The 20,072-nt window shown below is 62.7% G+C and overlaps 1 protein-coding gene across 4 annotated transcripts in view; it reads right to left on the bottom strand.

The window, feature by feature from the left end:
- TMCC2 (transmembrane and coiled-coil domain family 2) overlaps nt 1–19,284 on the bottom strand; it is a 29,044-nt gene extending 9,760 nt beyond the window's left edge. The window contains exons 1-2 of one of the 4 annotated variants that reach the window (XM_075443120.1): nt 19,075–19,284; nt 9,313–9,819 (exon numbers count right to left, since the gene is read on the bottom strand). In XM_075443120.1, coding sequence (XP_075299235.1) covers nt 9,313–9,819; nt 19,075–19,236 — 669 coding nt within the window. In that variant the 5' untranslated portion in view covers nt 19,237–19,284. Of the gene's footprint in view, nt 1–2,018; nt 2,239–4,357; nt 4,520–5,768; nt 5,918–9,312; nt 9,820–19,074 lie in introns of those variants that run through there. The other 3 variants (XM_075443122.1, XM_075443124.1, XM_075443121.1) reach the window with 3 other exon arrangements.
- Nucleotides 19,285–20,072: the final 788 nt, after the last annotated feature.

Genomic DNA, 20,072 nt, shown 5'->3' with positions numbered 1-20,072 from the left:
TGGGGATGGCACAGCCCTGTGCTGACCTGAGCATCCCCGCAGGCCATGTAACCCCTCAGGGAGCTGCTTCTACACACGGAGCTGTCGGCAGCCTCCGTGTTTCTGGGTCTGTCCTCTCGGAAGGACAGGATCTCACAGAAAAAAGCCTCCCCTCCACATCTGGCTGTGAGTTTGCATGAGCAATCTCTGTGCACGCCAGCGCTGAGCCCCTTCCCTGCACGCCCACCCACTGTTCGCAGGCACTGGCAGAGGGCTGTGGTGCCATCTGCAGCGAAGGGCACAAAGAAGAGCAGATTCCCCGGTAAGTGAAACCCCCCAGGAGCAGAAACCAGCTGTGCCTACCGTACTGTGCGCAGCCGCGCCGGGGAAGGGCGAGGAAGGAGCAGGTTCCTCCTGGTGCTGCCCCGATGCTCCAGAGACGCGGGGTAGGGCCAGACCGTGCGGGCAACGCCGCAATGCTGCCCGCGGGGCCGGTGCTGGCAGCACGCACGGCTCCTTGCCCGCGTGGGTAGGAGCAGCGTGGCTCCCGTGGGCAGATGCTGCTCCTCGTCCATCCCTCCAATCCCACCGAGCTGCCCTGGCGAGGGTGGATGCTGCAGCCTGGCCAAGCCCCGGGCTGTGGATGCCTCCGGGCATGACGCGGGGCGGATTACCGAGGTTTAACATCTCTCGTAGCATCGCTTCTCATTTTAGCTCGGCAGCCAGAGGTCACTTCCCACCACTCTTCCGTCGCCTCAGCGGGGCAGGAAAAGTCCCCAGCTCCACGTGGTCCCCTGGAAAGCACCCTCCCTGGTCCGAGCTCTGCTTTCCATTTCCCAGGTTTAAAGCTCTGGGGCCGGCCCCGAAGCCCATCTGCTCCCGGCCGTGCTGCAGGCAGCGGAGGGAAGCGCTTTTTGGGGCTGCCAGGCACAGCCCCGCTTCCGTGCTGCGACTCGGTCTTCCCAGCCTGTGGTTAACTGTAACGGCCCCCGCCGAGCCCCCCACACCTCCTGCCAGCTCACACCCCCGGCGCAAACCCTGCCAGGCTGTCCCTGCCCTCAGGGAAGGATGGAGGAGCACAGATTTCCCCAGAGGAGGCTCAAGAAGTGAAGACTTGATCAATGCCGGGATGCTCAGGGTAAGACTTTGCCAGCAGCCTGCCGCAAGGAGACTTGGAGAGCATTATTTTTATTTATTGGGGACCTCAGGCAGCTTGGTTCATGGGGAACCGCCTGTTCTCAGCTCTCCAGCACAAGGGGAAGGGTTAGCAAATAATTGCAGAAGCAAGAACATCACATATTAATACCCGAAAGGTTGGGTGGACTCCCCTTCATCCTTAGCACCAGCTCTGCTTTGGGAGACTGAGCCCGCTGCTTAGAAAGTGGCAGCTATGTTTTTCAGCCTGCCTGTAAGAGGCAAATTTAAAAATAAATAAACCCCAGCTGCAATGCAAAGGAAATCCCTGGATAGACACGAAATCACAGCGCATTCAGGGCGTGCTGGTGCTGAGTGGTGCAGAATCTGGCCCTGAACGCCTACAAAGTCCCAGTCCGAGCATCTCAGCCAAGAGACAGGTCAGCTACGACGCAGCACACACACACGGCAAATTCTGGACTCGGGCTCTGCTTTCACCGGCACCAGCTGGGGCTGGGCTGAGCGGGGACACACAGGGCCTGAGCTCAGCGTGGAGAACCTGGTACTAAAAAAAGGAGGAAGCCCAGTCAAGCTGCACTAGAGTGTCCTCGACTGGGCTGGGAAAGCTGCGCACGGATCATCGGGAGCCAGGATGCTGATACAGGTGAAGATCTGCAAAGCCCACCACTCCTTAGCCTCACGTCCCCCCATGCATTTGCATCCAAAGCAAGGGGCTTCTTGGCCAAGACCTCCACCCTCGCAAGCGGCAGCCGTACAGAGCCCAGCAGCAGCCTGACCTTTGCCTGCAGGTGCCACCTTGCCCCTCACCCCTTACGCCTGGACATCCCCAGTCCTTGCCTTGCCTTGCCTAGGAGCAGGAAGGGGAGCAGAGGGGGGGTACTTACAAAGACACCCAGCAGAGAATTTAAGAGCAATATCCTTTTCCCGGGACAGGCTTCGGGAGGATGCGGTTCCGGCATGAGGATGCCCAGGTCGCTCCTGCAAAGCGCCGGGCCGGTGCTCCGCGAGGCGGCCGGATCCTCTCCCTCTGTCATGGCTGCGGTTAAGGAGTGGAAGGGGCAGAGGATCCTGCGACGTGCTTTTGCAGAGGAGGGACTGCCAGGCTCTGAGGCAGCCAAGAACAAGCAGCACAGGCTGGCGAGCAGGGAGGGAGCCTGGGGGAGCGGGAACAGGCTGGGTGCCGCGGGGGCCAGTCCTGCTCCTCCAACTGTGCTGGGAGAACCAGCAGCACCAGCAAGCGCTGCCGGGCCAGGCTGCCTTCCGCACGACGCAGGGAACAAACAAATGAGCCGCCGAGGGTCCCCGGTCCCTGGTCTGAGCTGGGATGGTGCCACCATCCCACGGGGTTCTCAGCGGCAGCAGGTGGGGAATGTGCTCCTGCACAGAGCCCTGCGTGGAAGGCGGCTGCGTGGGTGCAGACGGGCACAACCCCGGGGTGCTGGGGATCCGTCCCCGCTGCCTGCCCTGGGCTTGCGACATCCCTGTGCCCATCCACACCATGCAGACCCCAGCGTTTCCTAATTCGACATCACACCCTCCGGCTCGGGGACTGTACCTCGTGCCCTGGGCTTGCAGGACACTGGCAGGGACACCTCCGTGGAGGTGATTCAGTGACCATCCCTCACAGGTAAAGCTATTCAGGGCCCTTCCTACGCTTGGAGAATCTTTGGAAAAATTCCTGCTGTTGTTTTTATTGGAGGGAATAACCCCGGGAGCTCCAGCGATGGTGCTGCTATTTCGCTTGCTGGGTGACACAGCATTAAAACCGCCAGCAGCAGCCCCCAGCCCAAGCTGCAGCTGGGTTTCAACGCCTCTGACAGGGTGCTTGTGCAGCTGGGGGGGACTTTTGGCAGCTTATGTGGGAAGGGTTTGAGGGGGAAGGCAGGGAGAGGCAGAGCCGCAGGGCAAAGAGCCCAGCACTCTCAGAGTCGCAAGGCAGGACCCCGCTTTGCTCATCCTGACTCAGGAGCCAAATCCTGCTCTCAGCTGCAACCCAGCCACATGCCCACGGCAGCAGGACGGACTCCTGCGGGACGGACAGGAATCCTCGCTCCCCCAGTCCTGCCCTCTCCACCCCGGGCATCCACCGAAATCGGCCGGGGCAGGCAGCAAGCCGGCGTCCGCAGCGCCCGCCTGCCGGGGAGCGGGAGCTGCTGGTGGGCTGGAAACAACAGCCATATGTCAGCGAGGGCTGAGGAACACGATGTGTTTTGCTAGGGGGTGAATCAGTACAAGAGTCTGATATTCTTCTTCTCCTGAATTAATTAAGCAGCAATCATCTCGGGTATCTTTGTCTTCGCAGCTATTATCTGCTTTTCCCAAAGCGCTCCTCAAAGCACCATCCCGATGGGAGTGAGGGAAGGAGTTCCCACCACCCCCCTGCACCCACAGGCTCCAGCTCCCCGTAACACGCAAGGAGATGGAGGCAGAGAGGCGGGAGCCGACCTGGACACGAGGACTTTTGCCCCTCCAGTTTTGTGATGCCCGGCGGGGGCTCCGTTTGCAGCCAAGGTCAGCAGCTCCCACCCAAAACCCTTGGTACTTGCAGGGTGTCAGCATGGCGATGCTCCCCGGCTCCCCCCCTCGGGACCCTGCCTGGATGCCCGGCCATGGGGCTGTGGGGCTGCAGGGAGGGCAGCTTTCTACCACCATTCCCTCTATTCGCTTTTGCAGTCATCCCTGGCTTATTCTAGCTCCTTCCTCTGGGATTTTAACACCAGAACTCACCTGGAGTCTGGGTGGGAGGGGAGAACGTGCTTTGACTCCATCAGCAAATCCTCTGAAAGAGATGCGAGAGCCTTCACCAAACGCACGGCAGTGCTGGCTCTGGTTCCCAGCTGGGGAAACTGAGGCAGGGAGCGAGGGCAAACCCCTGCCTGGGAATCTCCTGCCTGGGTTACATGCGGGAAGAGCAACCACAAACAGTGAGACTCAAAGGTCTCATGTCCCCTTAGCTCACACCAGCTCCTCCGGGACTCTTGGGTGCTCAGCACCTCCAGAAAGCAGGCTGCCTGCTCAGGAGCTCAGCCTCAGGATCAGGTCTCAGGATCACCTCTGGTCTCAGGACCACCGGCCCCAGCTCTGCAAGCACTCAAACCCCCACTGAAAATGAGTTTTAGCAAAGCGTCACCAGCGTCCCACCACCACCCAAGCCACCCCAGCGCTCCCGGCCGACCTCCCTTGCCCCTATCACATCCCCACCCGCCGCGGGGAGAAAGGATACTCAGGAAGTGAGTGGAGCAAACCCCTTTTCCTACCAGCAAGCCCCCGGCCCCGGGGCATCTCCCCTCCGAGCTGGAGCCGGGCTGGGGCTGCTCAGCGCCCTGACCAGCCACGCCGGCCCCGGGGGGCACGGCCGGGTTGTGCGGAGTCCCCTGTCCCTGTCCCTGTCCCAGCTGTCAACCGAGACCAGTTCTGGGTAACCGGAGCTGTAGGAGGTGAGAAGCCACGTCCCCACCCTGAAACCGAAGGCGGTCGGGTGCTGGCAGGGCTGGAGGGAGCCAGGGCTGAGCTGGACACGGCGCAGCCAGAAAGCCGATGCCTGAGCAGGGGAGATGAACTTTGCCTGATGGCCCCGAGCTGCTGGGACGAATCACAGAATCACAGAATGGTGGGGGTTGGAAGGGACCTCTGTGGGTCACCCAGTCCAACCCCCTGCCCAAGCAGGGTCACCCAGAGCAGGCTGTAGAGGACCTTGTCCAGGCGGGTCTGGAATATCTCCAGAGAAGGAGACTCCACAGCCTCCCTGGGCAGCCTGGGCCAGGGCTCCGTCACCCTCAGAGGGAAGAAGTTCTTCCTCATCTTCAGCTGGAGCTTCCTCTGCTTCAGTTTGTGCCCGTTGCCCCTTGTCCTGGAGCCATCCAGCAACCTCCTGGCCACTGCTCGCCCAAAGCCCTCCATGCCCGTGGGCCACAGCCGCCCCTGGGGTGGATGCTCAGAAGCCACCGGTTGCTCCCTGCGGACCGTAATCCACCTCACCCCGATATAGCCACTGACCCAGTGAGCATCTAAATTTAGCGGGATGAATCCTGCCCTGTGTTGGGAGGGCTGGTGCCCTCGTGGCAGCAGGACGGTGGGGCTGGGGCTGCCAGGACAGGTTGCCCCCCAAGGCAGAGCCCCCCGGACCGCAGACCACCTCCTGCAGAGACTGGGCAGGCAGCAGGGGAGCGGAGGGAGGAGACGGGAGTGGGGAAATGGCACACTCGGGCTACGAGCCCATAAATCAGCGCGGCCATCGCTGCTCAGCAGCTGGCCTGGCCCGCGAGCCCAAAGCTGAGCCGTGGCACGAAGCCCCCCTGCTCCCCCCATCCCTCCCCTGTGTCTCATGGGAGAAGCATCCGCGCCAGGGCCAAGGCGGCTGCGGGAGGGGCCCGGGGGCCGTGGTGGCAGCTGGTGCTGTCACTTGCCGAGGGACGCCGAGGGTAGCGGGGTAGGAGCCCTGAGCCCCGCTGAGCACTCACACTCGTGACACTTGTGAGCGGGTCCCTCCGCGGTGCCGGGGAGAAACCGGCTGCGGTGGGCATGGACAGACCTCTAATGGCCACCGGCCCCGCAGCCAGCCCGCTCGCCCCCCGCCGCTGCTCCGGGTGGGCTGCGGGGGCTCGGGAGGGCCCCGGCGCATCGAGGGGGCTCACCTGGACATGGACCATCCCGCAGTCCCCGCAGGCATCCACGCAGCTCCCCGGCAGCACCAGGCACAAAACCCCGCGGCCGCCCCGCTCCAGCTCCGGCCACCCCGACGGGGACGGGGGTCCCCCCGGGATGCTCTGCCCCGCCAGCACCGGCGCTCAGCTGAGCTCACTGCCGCGGGGGTTCGGGGTCTGTGGGGAGACCCCACAGCCACCGCTGCCGGTGTCGGGGCCTCAGTAATGCCATCTGCCCGCCTCTCCCAAGGGACGCTGGCGGGTCACCAGGAGGAGATTAGTGAGATAAGGAGAAGTCTGTCCAGCACGCTCCCATCGCCACGCGCAGTCCCAGCCCGCAGCTGCCCCCTGCCCTCACGGTGCCGCTGCCACCACCGCCGTCACACATGCCACCGCGTCCGCAAGCCGGCACGTCCTCGTGTGAAACGCCGACACCAGCCACGTGCTCCCTCGGACACACCGACACCGAGGTATGGATACACCGGAGACCCCACCTCGCTTTGGCCAAGCAAGCGAGCCACGCGCGAAGGGACGTGCAGGACAGCGGCTGCTTGAAACCCAGCGATGCTCCTGCCCACCGGTACCCGCAGCCCCGGAGGAGCGGCTGCCCCAGCCCACCCGACGGGCTCGCCGGCGAGCGGAGACCCACGTTGGGGCAAACCAGAGAGCCCACACTCCCTGGGCATGCACGGATCGGCTGCGATCCTCAGAGCAGAGTCAGTGGGAGGCAGGGGACGTCCGGGCCACCGCATCGTCATCCCACCCGCACCGGGAGCTGCTCTGCACGCACAAGGTGGGCAGAGCGTGGCGGGGAGGGCTGGGGCAGGGGGAGAAGCCACGAACACATGTGCTCCGGGTGGGCATCACCCCATAAAGCAAAGCCTTGTCCCCAGCTCGGTCCCCAACGTGCGGCGTGGGTGACAGACCCCCAGCCCTGGTTGGTGGTCACCGCTCGGTGATGCTCCCCACGATGGGAGCAGGGGCACACGAGATGTTTCTCCAATTACACCGTGAGCCCCAGCCAGAACCAGCGCCTGGCATCGAATGCCCAAACTCTGCCATAGTCCTGCTCGCCTCCTCCTGTCACCCCGTCTGCTCCCCACGGCCGCAGCACCCCAGCAGCTGCCTCTTGGGGGGACTTAGGGGGTGCAGGGGATGGAACCGTGTGTGCCTGGTCCCAGAAGGGCAGAGGGTGGCCCAGCACTGGTGGGGACTGCAGGCAAGGAACTGGTACAGGTGAAGGTAGGGAAGGGAAAACTGCAGGAACTGAATGAATGAAAAAAAAAGGAAAAAAAAGATCAATAGATGTTCAAAAAGCACTTGCTGAGGCTGAGCGATCCCACGAACTTCTTCCCTCTGAGGGTGACGGAGCCCTGGCCCAGGCTGCCCAGGGAGGCTGTGGAGTCTCCTTCTCTGGAGATATTCCAGACCCGCCTGGACAAGGTCCTCTACAGCCTGCTGTAGGTGACCCTGCTTGGGCAGGAGGGTTGGACTGGGTGACCCACAGAGGTCCCTGCCAACCCCGACCATTCTGTGATATTATCACCCTATCTTACAATATCTTACAACCCAGTGTGCGCCCAGGCCCTTACGCAACGGATGGAAAATTCAGCGTGAAATTTCTGGGGGTGAAAAGGCTCTTTCACGGGGGCCCCGGGCACCCCCCGGGCGGGGGCTCCCAAACTGAGGGAGAAACGGGGAGGAGGTGTCCGACCCCGGCAGGACAAGGCAGAGGGGATGCGAAGCGGCTGCTGGCCCAAGGCCCCGGTGCAAACCCGCCTGCCGGGCTCCGGCAAAGCCGTGCCGGGCGTGCTGGAGCCCGGGGCATGGCAGCACCAGCCGTCCCTGCGGGAGAGGAGCCGGTTTGCCATGGGCAGGAGGCCGGGTTTCCTGCAGGCTACGGAAAAATAATACGGCATGAGAATATCACATAGCTCTTGTTTCTCTAAATAGGTTATTTTTCCACTGCCTCACAAAGGCCCCAGTATCGCCTCTCTCCTTATTACTCTTTGTGTCATATGCAGTTAATTATTCATCCCCTTTCTGCGCTCTTCGTGCCGCCCGGGGAGCGGACACGGACCCGCTCCGCTCTCGCCTCCCTCCGCGTGCTCCTGCCCCGGCGCGAACCGCTTTGGGGCGAAGCTTCGGCCGTAGCCCCAGCGGGCTCAGCGGGACCGGGCTCCTGGCGAGGCCAATGCCACGGGACGGATGGAAGAAATTCTGGGTGCAGATGCTCGAAGTAACAACCTGACCGGCTCCCGGCCCCGCTCGGGCACTTGGTCTGGGTGCAGCGTGCCGGCGGGGAGGAGCGGGGACTGCCAGGGAAGGGTCGGGGTGCCCCGATTTCCACACTGTGAAGGGAGGAGAGGAGGACCTGGGCAGCGTTTCTGGCAAACACAACGACAGTGTCTATCCTCTGGGAGCAGATTCCCACGTCCCGGCGGTGGCCCTGTCCCCGCACGGCTGCGGCAGGGGAGCAGCGCTGGCACCCGCTGCACGCCGCGAGCTGAAACAGCCGAGCGAAAACAGAGAGAAAAAGTATCTGGCTGATCCTCTTTCCACGAGATCAGAGGGCAACAGGAGTCTCCAGGTCAGATTTCCCTCTCGGAGGCTGGGTGCCAAGCATGAAGGGATGCGTGGGGAGCATCGCCCCCAGCCCCTGCGCCCGCTGGGTCCCGCTGCTCGGGGGGAGCGCAGGGACCCGACACCCCCGCTGCTGTCCCACTCCGGCAGCTCTGCCCAGGCACTGCCACCCTGCTACACATCTGTTCCCGTAAAAGCCACCCACCCAGGAGCCCTCATGGGGTGCAGCAGCCTGCCTGGCCACTCCTCACCCCAAGCCCTACTGCTTTCCACTCACTGCTGGCATTTTCAGGTAAATTAAAAAACTAAAAAAAGGCAAAAAGAGGATGCTTCTAGCCCTCAGGGCTGCAGAGAGTAGTTTTAAATCATGACAACCCCCCAAGCTCCAAAGCCCAAGGACAGAAGCCGACACGGCGAATCCCACCAGCAGCCGGAGCACCTCTCACCGCCCGCCCCTTGTCCTCAGCGTGCCGTGCCGCTGCGCTAATCTCAGCTCTTTCATAATTAACAGGGCTAAACGCTAGATGGAAATACCATCCTCTCTGTTAGCTCTGCACAGAGCCGTTTAAAAATCGCTTTGGCCACAACCAGCTTGCAGCCGCCCGGCCGAGCCCTTGTAGATGCCCAGCGCTGGGCTGCCCGGGATCCCCTCCGACCCCGCGCTGGGGGTCCCACCCCACCGGCACAGAGCTCTTGCCAGGTCCCTTTCTCCCTCCCTCAAATCCCGCTCTGGCAATCGGACCGGGACATGTCCCTGCCTTCACCTCCCCGCGAGAGAAGCATCAACCCCGGCAGCCTCCGGACCCGATTTGCTCCCGGGCAGGGGCTGCCGTCTGCCATCCCGCACACCCAGTGCCACCAGAGACTGTCCCTCCTCCCAACAGCATCTTGGGGTGCTCTGCGCCCAGTCCTGCCCCGGCTCCCCAGGGATGTCCCCACGGCACAGCCCTACCTTATCGGCCAGGCACTCGGTGTCCTCGGTGAGCAGGTAGACGGCCCCGCTCTCGGCCAGGAGGATGGCAGTGTCGGTGGTGGAGGAGGACCTGGGGCGGCCCTGGTGCTGGTGGAGGATGGCGGTGAGGCTGCTGTCCTGGGGGGCCTTGCGGACAAGGTGGGGGCTCCCCTTCTGGGGCTCCAGCGAGCCGCTCTTGGCTCGCCGGCTGCCGCTGTGCAGGCTGGTGCCGCGCTTGATGGAGGGGCGAGAGCGGATCTGCTGCAGCACCCGGTTGAAGGCGGTGGGACGCGCCGGGAGGTCGTGCAGGGACATGGCGTAGGAGACGCGGTGCATCTCCGGGGACCGCTCCTTCTCGTCGGGGGAGTCGTGGTCGGACGCGCCGTAGTGCGGCGGCAGCGAGTCCTGCGAGTTCTGGTGCTCCCGCTCCCGCGACCGCCGGCGGCTGTGGAAAAGGTGCTTCAGGCCATGGCCGAACATGGACCCTTCGGACAGCTGCTGGATTTTCTGCAGGAGGGGAGAGAAAACAACCTCTGTCACTGCCAGAAAGGGTCGGCATCTCCCCACTTCGGCACACACAGCTATGGCGGATGGTGCCCACGTCAACACCGAACCAAAACGCAAAGCTCAAGGGATTAAAGAGCTTCTGGAGGGCTGTGGGGACACCACACCAGCCCAGAGGGATCGGTGGAAGGGAACAAGCCCTGTTGCCAGCACTGCACTTTACACCTTGAAAAGTATTAACACCAGCAGCCATCGGATGGCCCGCAGGGCTGAGCGTGGTGCTTGGGACGGCTCAGGTGTGCAGTTCCAACAGCGTTCCCCACGCCAGGGGAAGGTCTCCAACGAGCGCTGGCTACCCCTAGAAGTAGCAGGAGAAGCAGAAAGACCCTGCAGAGCAGCGGAGGGAGGAGGGTGCCTGCTGCAGCCACCACCACGCGCTGCGCGGAGACCCCGACCCTGCGGGCAGCAGGGATGGAGCAGCCCCTTCCTCAGCTAGAAAAGCCATGGGTACTCCCAGCCTTGGAGCCTCGGCCACCGGCGCTGCCAGGAGCCACCTGCTCTCCGAAGCGTGCTCCAGGAAGGATCGGGCAGGGCTTCTGCCCAGGGGATTTTCCACAACCTCCGAGCACAGCACTGGCAAGCTGGCCTCGCTTATGGGGGTGAAACCACAGCTGACGGCACAATGCCACCAAAGCCAGTTCCCACTGGGTGGCAACTGGTTTCCAGCAGAAGACGGGGGCACGTCACTCCCCTGGGTACCCCTAGGTCTTCCTCTCCCAGGGGTCTGAGGCTCAGTTCCCACAGAGCACACGGCTTTTCCTGTGCCAGCTCCTGGGAATCGGAGTGGACGCCGACCGCGGCCGCAGTGAAGTCATGCAATATGGATGGTGGAACAGATCGTGCTCCTGATTGCAGCCGGGTTAGCCCAGAGCAGTTTCCCCGCAGTCACTGGAACGCCCAGATTTGCATCCACGGGATATTTTGGCTGGGTGCCCTCCACAATCCCCTGAGTGCGGTCGAGCGGTGGGCAGCGGCGTGGGCAGCAATGTCCAGCATCTGCACAGGGGCTCGGCGGGTCCCAGATCCCTGGTCCATGGTGGCTGCCAGGCAGCACGATCCGGGGACATCGAAAGATCCTCTCAGCTCCCGAAGCAGCCTCAGCTGCCAGGAACCCAGCAGATCACAAGGCACGGGTCTGCCCTGCTGCTCCCTGTCTCCGGTTTGGAGTGGAGCCGAGCACCCTACCTTTGAGGACGCCAGTCCTGACCCTGCTGACGTCCAGGGGCATTTCAGCGCTGATTTACGGTGGCTGGGCCTCTCCCCAGGGATGCTGGTTCCCATAACTGCAGTGCTGCCATTTACTCATGCTTGAAAACCAGCGTGAGGCAGACACGGAACTGGGAGCTACTGATAGCTCCGGTGGACACTTGGCAAAAGCCCCGGCCTCTAGAAAAGCAGCGATGTTCGAGACACGACCTCCAGGAGCTGCAGACTGTGGAGGACTTGATGGCCATGCAGAAAGGGCTCCATCTCCTAAAAACCGCAGACATTAAAGCCGCAAGGTCCAAAGCCATAAGGGGCTAACTCTCATCACAGCTGTAATATCGACAAGGGATGAGCAATTAGCTCCTGTGTCACTGAACGTTACAGGCAAACCCTTCCGTTATCCATTCATAACGAAAATTTCTACCCTTTTGGTTTTTCCTGGGAAATATAGAACAAATCTATGGTGCTGAATTGCTACTTCAGGAAATTGTGATTTAAATTTTATTCTATTTATAGAGTTTCTATGGAAACAGAGACAGCATTAGATAGGTAATAACTATAACCCCACAGATTTCTAGCATCAAGGGTACGGCACCCCCATCAAGGGATGCACAGCTAGACCTTCAGAAGGTCCAGGCGACAAGAAACAACCAACTCCCTTCCGTGAGGGCAATGAAAACAAAATAAAAGCGAAGCCAGCAATAAAGGAGAGGACGTTTGTCCAGCACCGGCGTGGAGGTGAAGCCAGCTGCCCTCAGGGGCCTCTTGGCCCAACAGCTCGATCTGGCAGAAATTCACCTTTTAAAAGCAACTCTCCTCAGGCCCTTTCCAAGTTTTCCTGAAAGAACCTTTCCTGGGCTCTGCAGGTAAGGCTCCCGGCGGGACGGTAAGGGATCGGCGTGGGAAAAAGGGGGGGGGAAGCAGAAGGCGGAATCCCAGCCCTGCTGCGCTGGGCTCGAGCCCCCAGCGGAGCGATGGCTTCTCAAGCTGCAGGCGTCTCTGTGCCACAGGGTTGTTGGGAGCGGTCACCACGAACGAGCCGTTCTGCGACAGTTGCTGCAGAGAACCTGCTGCTGTAAAAACTCTGTTTTCTGATGTTACTCTGGGATATTATTGCACTTCCAAAGCAGAGGCACTTTGCTGGCACGAAACTGCTCGTGGCTCAGAACAGAGCGTCTGCACAGGCTATTTTGGAGCAGCCGCTGCTTTATAACTGAAGCAATGGATACAGAGATTAATTGCTCAGTGTAGACAGCTGTAAAACACTAAGATTAATCCAAAAATATCTTTACTTCTTTTGTCTTTTTCACCAATGCAGCCAGGCTCTCCCACTTGGCAGCCGGGACTTGCTTCTGTGGACTTCAAATGAGCGGCTCCTGCCTCTCGTCGCCCGCCGGCTGCGGTGGAGTCAAGCCCGAGGCACACGGTTCGGCTGAGCACAGCTCTGGGCTGACCACGGTCGCACTCTGTGCCTCCTGCTTCTGTCCTTACCCACTGATGGAGAGCAATCGCTAAAACGGGAGAAGCCAGGAGGGGGCTGTATGAACCCCCCTTGTACCCATCCCACCACCCTGCCTGCACCAAAGGCAGAGTCCTGGCCCCGTGGGGACACTGTGGGGACGAGCCATGCCTGGCCAAGAGCCAGAAAACCCCTTTTTAACCCAAACCATCTTGCAAGGAGACAGCAACTTGGATGACTGGTTTCTCTGGGATGCTGCTCTTTGGCAACGTCCCCTTGCCCACCATGGCAGGGATGCCCATCCCTCCCTGCCCCTCGGGCCGTGCCGGGCTCTCCAGGGCCGGTGTTCCTCCCGCTGCCAAGCGGCCATGCGGCCTGAAACCTCCCAGTTTCTCACTAAATGGCCTTTCAGCTCTGCCCCGACATCCAAACCTCTTACTCGGCTTTCAGGCACGCACGGAAGGGATCTTGTTGCCATGACCTTATAGCACAGCCACATGCTGTGAAGTCCTGCTCAATTATTATTACTATTAATTATTTATATCCCTGGTCCACCGGAAGGTCCCAGCCAAAGCTCTGCAGCCCTTTGGAGGCATTGCACAGACACAGTGGAAGATTATCTCGTCCCGTCCTGTCCCGCACCATCCCATCCCATCCCATCCCATCCCATCCCATCCCATCCCATCCCATCCCATCCCATCCCATCCCATCCTGTCCCGCACCATCCCATCCCATCCCATCCCATCCCATCCCATCCCATCTCATCTCATCTCATCTCATCCTATCTCTTCCCATCCCATCCCATCCCATCCCATCCCATCCCATCCCATCCCATCCCATCCCATCCCATCCCACTCCATATTTCAAGGCGTGGGGGGAGCCATTCCCCAGTGGGCAGAGACAGGGAAGGCCACGCCACTGAGCAGCTCACAGCCCTGCAAACAGCAGCAGGACCCCAGGAGGTCCTGCTTGCCCCTGCACGGAGTTTCTTGTCCTTCCTGCTGCTTTCTCTGGCTGATCCTCCTATGGGTCCCCAGCAAGGGGGTCCTACCACCATCCTGCACCCCACTGCTACCAGCCAGGCTGGAGGCTGGGGGCAGAGCTGTCCCCATGGGGTGCCAGCCAGCCCAGCTGCCCCTCACATCCCTATCTCACATCAGCATCCCGAGCCCCCGTCCTGCCGCTCCTCCCGCTGCCACAAACGCCAAGGAAAACGTATAGATGTTCTAAAATGGAAAATAAAGCACTCCCCCACGCACGCTTCTCCTCCCGGGCACAGGATGAGAGAACAAACATGTGACAAATGTTAGTCATGCTGTTTAAGGCACTACTAAAAGGCTGTAGTGACACACGGCTCCTCAAACGCTCTCCAGAACATCTGCGGGGCCGGCTCCACGGCCCAGGTGTGGCTCCGGCCGGGGGGGCTGCGGACCCCCGCGAGCTCCCGGCCTTGGCTGGCATTTGCAGGGCAAGATCTCTGCTGCCGGAGGCGAGAGGAGCCAGATGTGTTCCTGGGGGAATAACGCAGCGAGCGGCAGCCCACCACCGCTTCTCCCACGGCTGTCACCCCTGGGTCTCCTCAACTGACCGCGGCGATGCCAAGCGCTGAAATTCAGTGGGAAGCGAGGATGGGGACCCTGGGGGGCCAGGTCTGGGGGGGCTGGGACCAGGGCACGGGGCGCTTGGCCCCAGCCGAGTGGCCCACACCAACACGAGCATGTGTCTGCTGGGGTGGTCTCCCGGGAGGGCAGTGCACCCCGGCCTCGGCTCTCACAGAATCACAGAATCACAGAATGGTCGGGGTTGGCAGGGACCTCTGTGGGTCACCCAGCCCAACCCCCTGCCCAAGCAGGGTCACCCACAGCAGGCTGCACAGGACCTTGTCCAGGCGGGTCTTGAATATCTCCAGAGAAGGAGACTCCACAGCCTCCCTGGGCAGCCCGGGCCAGGGCTCCGTCACCCTCAGAGGGAAGAAGTTCTTCCTCATGTTCAGACAGAACTTCCTCTGCTTCAGTTTGTAAAACTCTCGCCCCTCTGCTGTGCCAGGCACAGATCCCGGGGAAAACACGCCATCCTCTTGGCTGCACCCTGCCTGGGAGGACTCGCTCCTCTCCCTGCGGGGCCGGGGGGTCCCGGCGTGCAGCTCCGCAGCCGTGACAGCGGGGACCCACTGGGGACCCTGCCAACAGCCTGGGAGCTCTTGATGAGCAACGCCCCGGGGAGATGATGGATGCGGCTGCTCCGGGGACCACGCTGCTCCTGCTCAAGCTGCTTGACAACAGCTCCATCCCACCAACCGCAGGGGAGCCGGCTCACCTTGGCGGTGTCCTTTCAAGACCAAAATATGCCTGGGAAATTGTTCGTGCGAGGGATTAAATATAAATGTACCTGAGGGTTTAGAACAGGGGCTGGTGACCTTTACGGAGAGGAGTAGTCCTCTGGATGCTCCCCGCAGTGAGCAGCCCGCACAGGCACCGCCATGGGGGGGGTCTCTGAACCACACCAGGGGGTCTCCACCCCCAAACCCATCCCCTCGTAGCAAGGGACCTTTGAAAAAATTAAACTAGCTCAGAGGGTTTGACCTGCTGTAAGTAAACAGGAGGTTAACGCTTCACCCCGTCCCCTCCAGCCACCCCTGTCCCAACCCCACTGCTCAGGGCAGGACCTGCACTGGGGACTGCACGTCCCATGGTGGGACCTCCCCTTGTCCTGCACTTCCCTCCTCCCCAGGAGATGTTCCCCAGCTCCAGGAGAGATTTCCCAGCTCCAGGAAAGGTTCCCCAGTGCCAGTAAGCCCAGGGGAAGTTTCTGTCGTTGGATGTGGGGTTTGGATCAGGCCCTGGGAAGAGAGAAGGGCTCAGGTCAGTGCTGTTCTTGGCTTTCAGGTTCAAAGGAGTGAAAGGCGGGGGCCATGAAGACCAAGATCACGAAACTGGAGATGGAAATGACGTCAGGCTTCAACCTTCAGCCCTTGGCCAGATCGGCCCACTTGGGAAAACAGAGAGAGAGAGAGACCCGGGGAAAACACTCGGCTCTGAGGTGCTCGGGGAAAGCGGGACGAAGCGGCGAGCACCTCGGTGGTGGGACGCCCCGGCTGCGAGAGGCCGGGTGTCTCCTTCCGCAGCGTTTTGTATGGATCCAGTAACTCTGCTGCAGAGCGCAGAAATCCCTGCCACCCAACACCTTTTTGAGCAGAACTATGTGTCACGCATCTGCTTTGCTCCTTGCCAGAACTTTTCTGGTTTTTTTTTTTTTGCCCTAATGGAGCCCTCCCTCTCGGCGAAGGAGCTGGAGTCGGGGCTGGGGAACGGAGCGCTGCGGTGGGGCTGCCGGCTTTAGGGGATGGAGATGGCACAAGGCAGCCTGCTGCTTCCAGGCTGCCAGTTCAGAATCACAGAATCACAGAATGGTCGGGGTTGGAAGGGACCTCTGTGGGTCACCCAGTCCAACCCCCTGCCCAAGCAGGGTCACCCAGAGCAGGCTGCACAGCACTGCGGCCAGGCGGGGCTGGAATATCTCCAGAGAAGGAGACTCCACAGCCTCCCTGGGCAGCCTGGGCCAGGGCTCCGTCACCCTCAGAGGGAAGAAGTTCTTCCTCATCTTCAGCTGGAGCTTCCTCTGCTTCAGTTTGTGCCCGTTGCCCCTTGTCCTGTTGCTGGGCACCACTGGAAAGAGCTTGGCCCCATAAATCCATCTTCGGCTGGCAGCAAACGAAAGTTTACATCTGGCACTTGTTCACCATCCCCGGGGAGATGGAGCTGTGGGTCTTGGTGTGTGGCACCACGCCAGCCTGGGGACCGCAGAGGGGCCAAGGACCAGCTCGTTTGAACCCAACGCACCGGGGCGCAGGCAGCGGTTTGGGGCAGGAAACCTTTCAGATTATATTAATGATGCCACTAATTGTAGGAACGGGAGGCGAAGTGGCTGAGTCGGTGGTGCCTGTGGCGGGGCCAGGAAGCGGTGGGCAGCGCCGAGACGCAATTTTTCATGCGTTCTGCCTGGCGAAGCAAGTTTGAGGATTTGCTCCACGCAGGCAATTAATTGCCGTGCTACAAATGCGTTAAAAGGGAGCATCGCGAAGCAGACTTGCATTAGGGTATGGTGCTCGCACCGATAAAATCAATGGGCGCCTGGCCACTGCTGCTGCTGCTGCTGGACCAGGGCGCAGAGCGGGCTGAGCTCCAGCCCGGAGCTGGACGCGCCGGCCGAGGACCGCGTGGCCTGGTGGCCGTCCCCATCGCGAGTCGTGGCTCCGTTTGCCCCACGCTCCCACCCCTTTCGGACTCACTGTGCAGGTGAGAAGGGCCCTGGGTGGGATGGAGAGCGGCTGGGGGATGATGTGGATGGGAAGCACCACCTTGGCCAGGCCAATGGAGCCTCCCCGAGGTAAGGGTGTCCCATCCCACCAAGCCTCGCGTGGCCTCGAGCACCACATCCCCACGGACGCGCCTTCCCCTGGCACGGGGCTCTCCCCTGCAGCTGCTTTTAGGGCAGCTGTGCATCCCATCAGCAAAGCCAAAACGGTCTCAGGAGCAGGAGCTGCTGCTTGGACATCGAGGAAAAGGCACCGCGCGTCGCAGCAAGCAGCGTCCTGCAGCCACAGGGCTTCTTCAGCTTAAAGCAGCCGAGTTCTCCTACGGGAACGGGGGCTTTTATTTCCTGGCTGCCCTTCGGGAAGGGATGCCTGCAGGCACAGCAGCAGCCTGGCGGCCCTGGCTGTGCTTCCCAGCGCCCGCGTGACCTTGACCGTGCCGGGAAGACCCCCCAGGCCAGGCGGCAGGCTGGGGTGCTCCACAGCAAGGGTCTCCGTCCTGGATGCCAGGCTGCCCCTGGGTGACCAGGGACATTTCTCACTTTTGTCCAGGTCTTTTTGAAACCACAGAGTGGAAGCAGCACCTCCGTACTGCACGTCGCCTTGGACAACGCTGCCACGAGCACGCTCTGCCCGCGGCCGCAACGTGCCGCAGCACCTGCAAACACCCAAGTTACAAGCAGGGGATTCATCTCCGCAACGTAAAACCCCACCGCGTCCACGCCGCTGGGACCCCGCTGAACGACCGGGGCTCAGAGCTGCTCCGCTCCCAACCCCACGGGAAATTTCTGCCCGGTTTCACCCGGGCCCGCCCCGTCCTGCCGCCCGCATCCCTGCCCGGGGACCGGCTCCCTTCCCTCCCGCAGCGCTGCAGTGCCGCACAACTTGTTTTCCTCACGCACCGGACACAGCGCGAAGGCACCGGAGGAGCAGCCTCGGGGCCAGCTCTGCACCGGCGCAGCGTGAAGCCCATCAGCGGTGGTCGCCCGAGCAGCTCCCCGGACCCGGGGTGACTCCGGAGGTTATTTACTGGGGTCTGCTCAGCCCCTCTGCAGGAGGACAGCACTGTTACCCCCCCAAAAAATCCTGCTGGGGTGACGGCAGCCTGCTCCGGAGCTGCCCCCCGGGGTGCGGCCCTCCCACCTGGAGCCCCCTCGCCAAGGGTGGGTGCTGTCACCAGGGTCCTCCCGCCTCTCCCACCGCTGCTCTTGGTGGCCAAGCTGCAGCAGGGCCATGGCCACGGCGGTGCCCAGACCCATGCGCACTTGTGCAAGCTTACCACGAGGCACCTCGACCCTGGGAGGTGGCCCACCGTGGGGACACCCACACCCCAGAGGTACACCCACCCCTCGGAGGGTCCCCAGTGCAGGAGCATCCCCAATCTGGGAGCATCCCAACCTGGGACCTCTTCATCCCAAGAGCATCCTCACTGCAGGAGCATCCTCACTGCAGGAGCATCCCCCTCCTGGGACCATCCCCATCCCAGGAGCATCCTCATCCTGGGACCATCCCCATCCCGGGAGCATCCTCATCCCAGGAGCAACCTCATCCTAGGACCATCCCCATCCCAGGAGCATCCTCATCCCAGGAACATCCTCATCCTGGGACCATCCCCATCCTGGGAGCATCCTCATCCTGGGACCATCCCCATCCCGGGAGCATCCTCATTCCGGGACCATTCCCTTCCCAGGACCATCCCCATCCCAGGATCATCCTCATCCTGTGACCATCTCCATCCTGGGAGCATCCTCATCCAGGAGCATCCTCATCCTGGGAGCAACCTCATCCTGAGGCCATCCTCATCCTGGGAGCATCTCCATCCTGGGAGCATCCTCATCCCAGGAGCATCCCCATCCCGGGGGCAACCGCATCCTGAGACCATCCTCATCCTGGGAGCATCTCCATCCTGGGAGCATCCTCATCCTGGGACCATTCTCTTCCTGGGACCACCACATCCCGGGACCATCCCCATCCAGGAGCGTCCCCACCCCACGTCCTCCAAGGTCACACCCATCGCAGAGTGGGGAGCAGGGTCTGGAGAAGGTGGTACCCCGCCAAGGTGTGCACCCCACCCGTAACCCCAACGGTAACGTCACAGGGTGCACGGTTGGTAGCCCCGCTGCTGACCCCAAGGGACCCTCGCCCCTCCGGTGACCCCACCGGGACGCTCGCCCCGTTGCCAACCCACCGGTACCCGCCGGCCGGTGCCACCGCCGCTCACCTTCAGGTCGGGGGGCTTGGTGCGCGGCGGCGGGACAGCGCCCGCCTCGGGGGCCGCCGCCTCCCCGGGCTTGGCCTCCATGGCGGCGGGGCCGGGCGGTTCCCCCGCGGCGCCGGGGTCCTCCTCGGGCTGCCGCAGCTCGTCCGACCGGCACCGCTTCATACCGGTGCGCCGTGCCCCCGGGAGGCGGGGGACCCTACGGCCCCGGCCGCGGCGGGGGGGGCCCGGGGGGCCGCTGCGGGGCCCGCGGGCTGCGCGCCCCCGCCCCTCCCGCGCCCGCCCCGCCGTGCCCGGGCCGGGCGGCGGCTCCGCGCCGCGGCGGCTCCGCGCCCGCCGGCATCGGCATCCCCGCCGCCGCCTTCGGCGGGGACCTGAGCGGCGGCGGCGCCGGCCAATGGCGGCGGGCGGAGGGCGGGGCCGGCGGCGGCGATTGGCGGAGGCGGCCGGCGCGGAGCTGTCGCGGAGAGCGGTGCTGCCGGGCCCGCCGCCGCCCCCGGCCGAGCCGCTCCGCGCAGCGCGGAGAACCAAGCGGCCCCGGCGCGCTGCTGCCCCGCCCGCCGGCCCTGCTCCGCCTTCGGTTTCCCCCTTTTAAATTTATAATTTTTATTCTGATTCATCTTTTTATTTTTTCCTCGCTGAAGCCCGCCGATCCCCGCCCCTCGCCTTCCTGCCGGCCCCCGAGGCTGACCGGAGGCCCAGGGGACGGGGCTGCAGCCGCGGGAGGGCGAACCGGAGCGCTGGGCCCTCCACCGGGAGCCCCGCCGGCCTTACGGGACTACAGTTCCCAGGAGGCCCTGCGGCGCAGCTGGACTACAGCTCCCGGCATGCCTCGCTTCCGGGGTCCTCGCGGCCTCCTCCCCCTTTGCCCCGCGGCGCGCCGATAAAGGTTCCGCGCCGCACACAGCGCGGCTTGCTGAGGCGCTGCCCCGGAGGAGGAAGGCGGCGGGGGTCGGGGAGGCGGGAGGCGGGAGGGGTGGGGGGGAGGGGGGGAGCCGAGG

This window comes from Opisthocomus hoazin, chromosome 25 (genome assembly GCF_030867145.1).
Source record: "Opisthocomus hoazin isolate bOpiHoa1 chromosome 25, bOpiHoa1.hap1, whole genome shotgun sequence".
NCBI classification, from domain to species: Eukaryota; Metazoa; Chordata; class Aves; order Opisthocomiformes; family Opisthocomidae; genus Opisthocomus; species Opisthocomus hoazin.
This window is presented reverse-complemented; position numbering and strand designations above follow the sequence as displayed.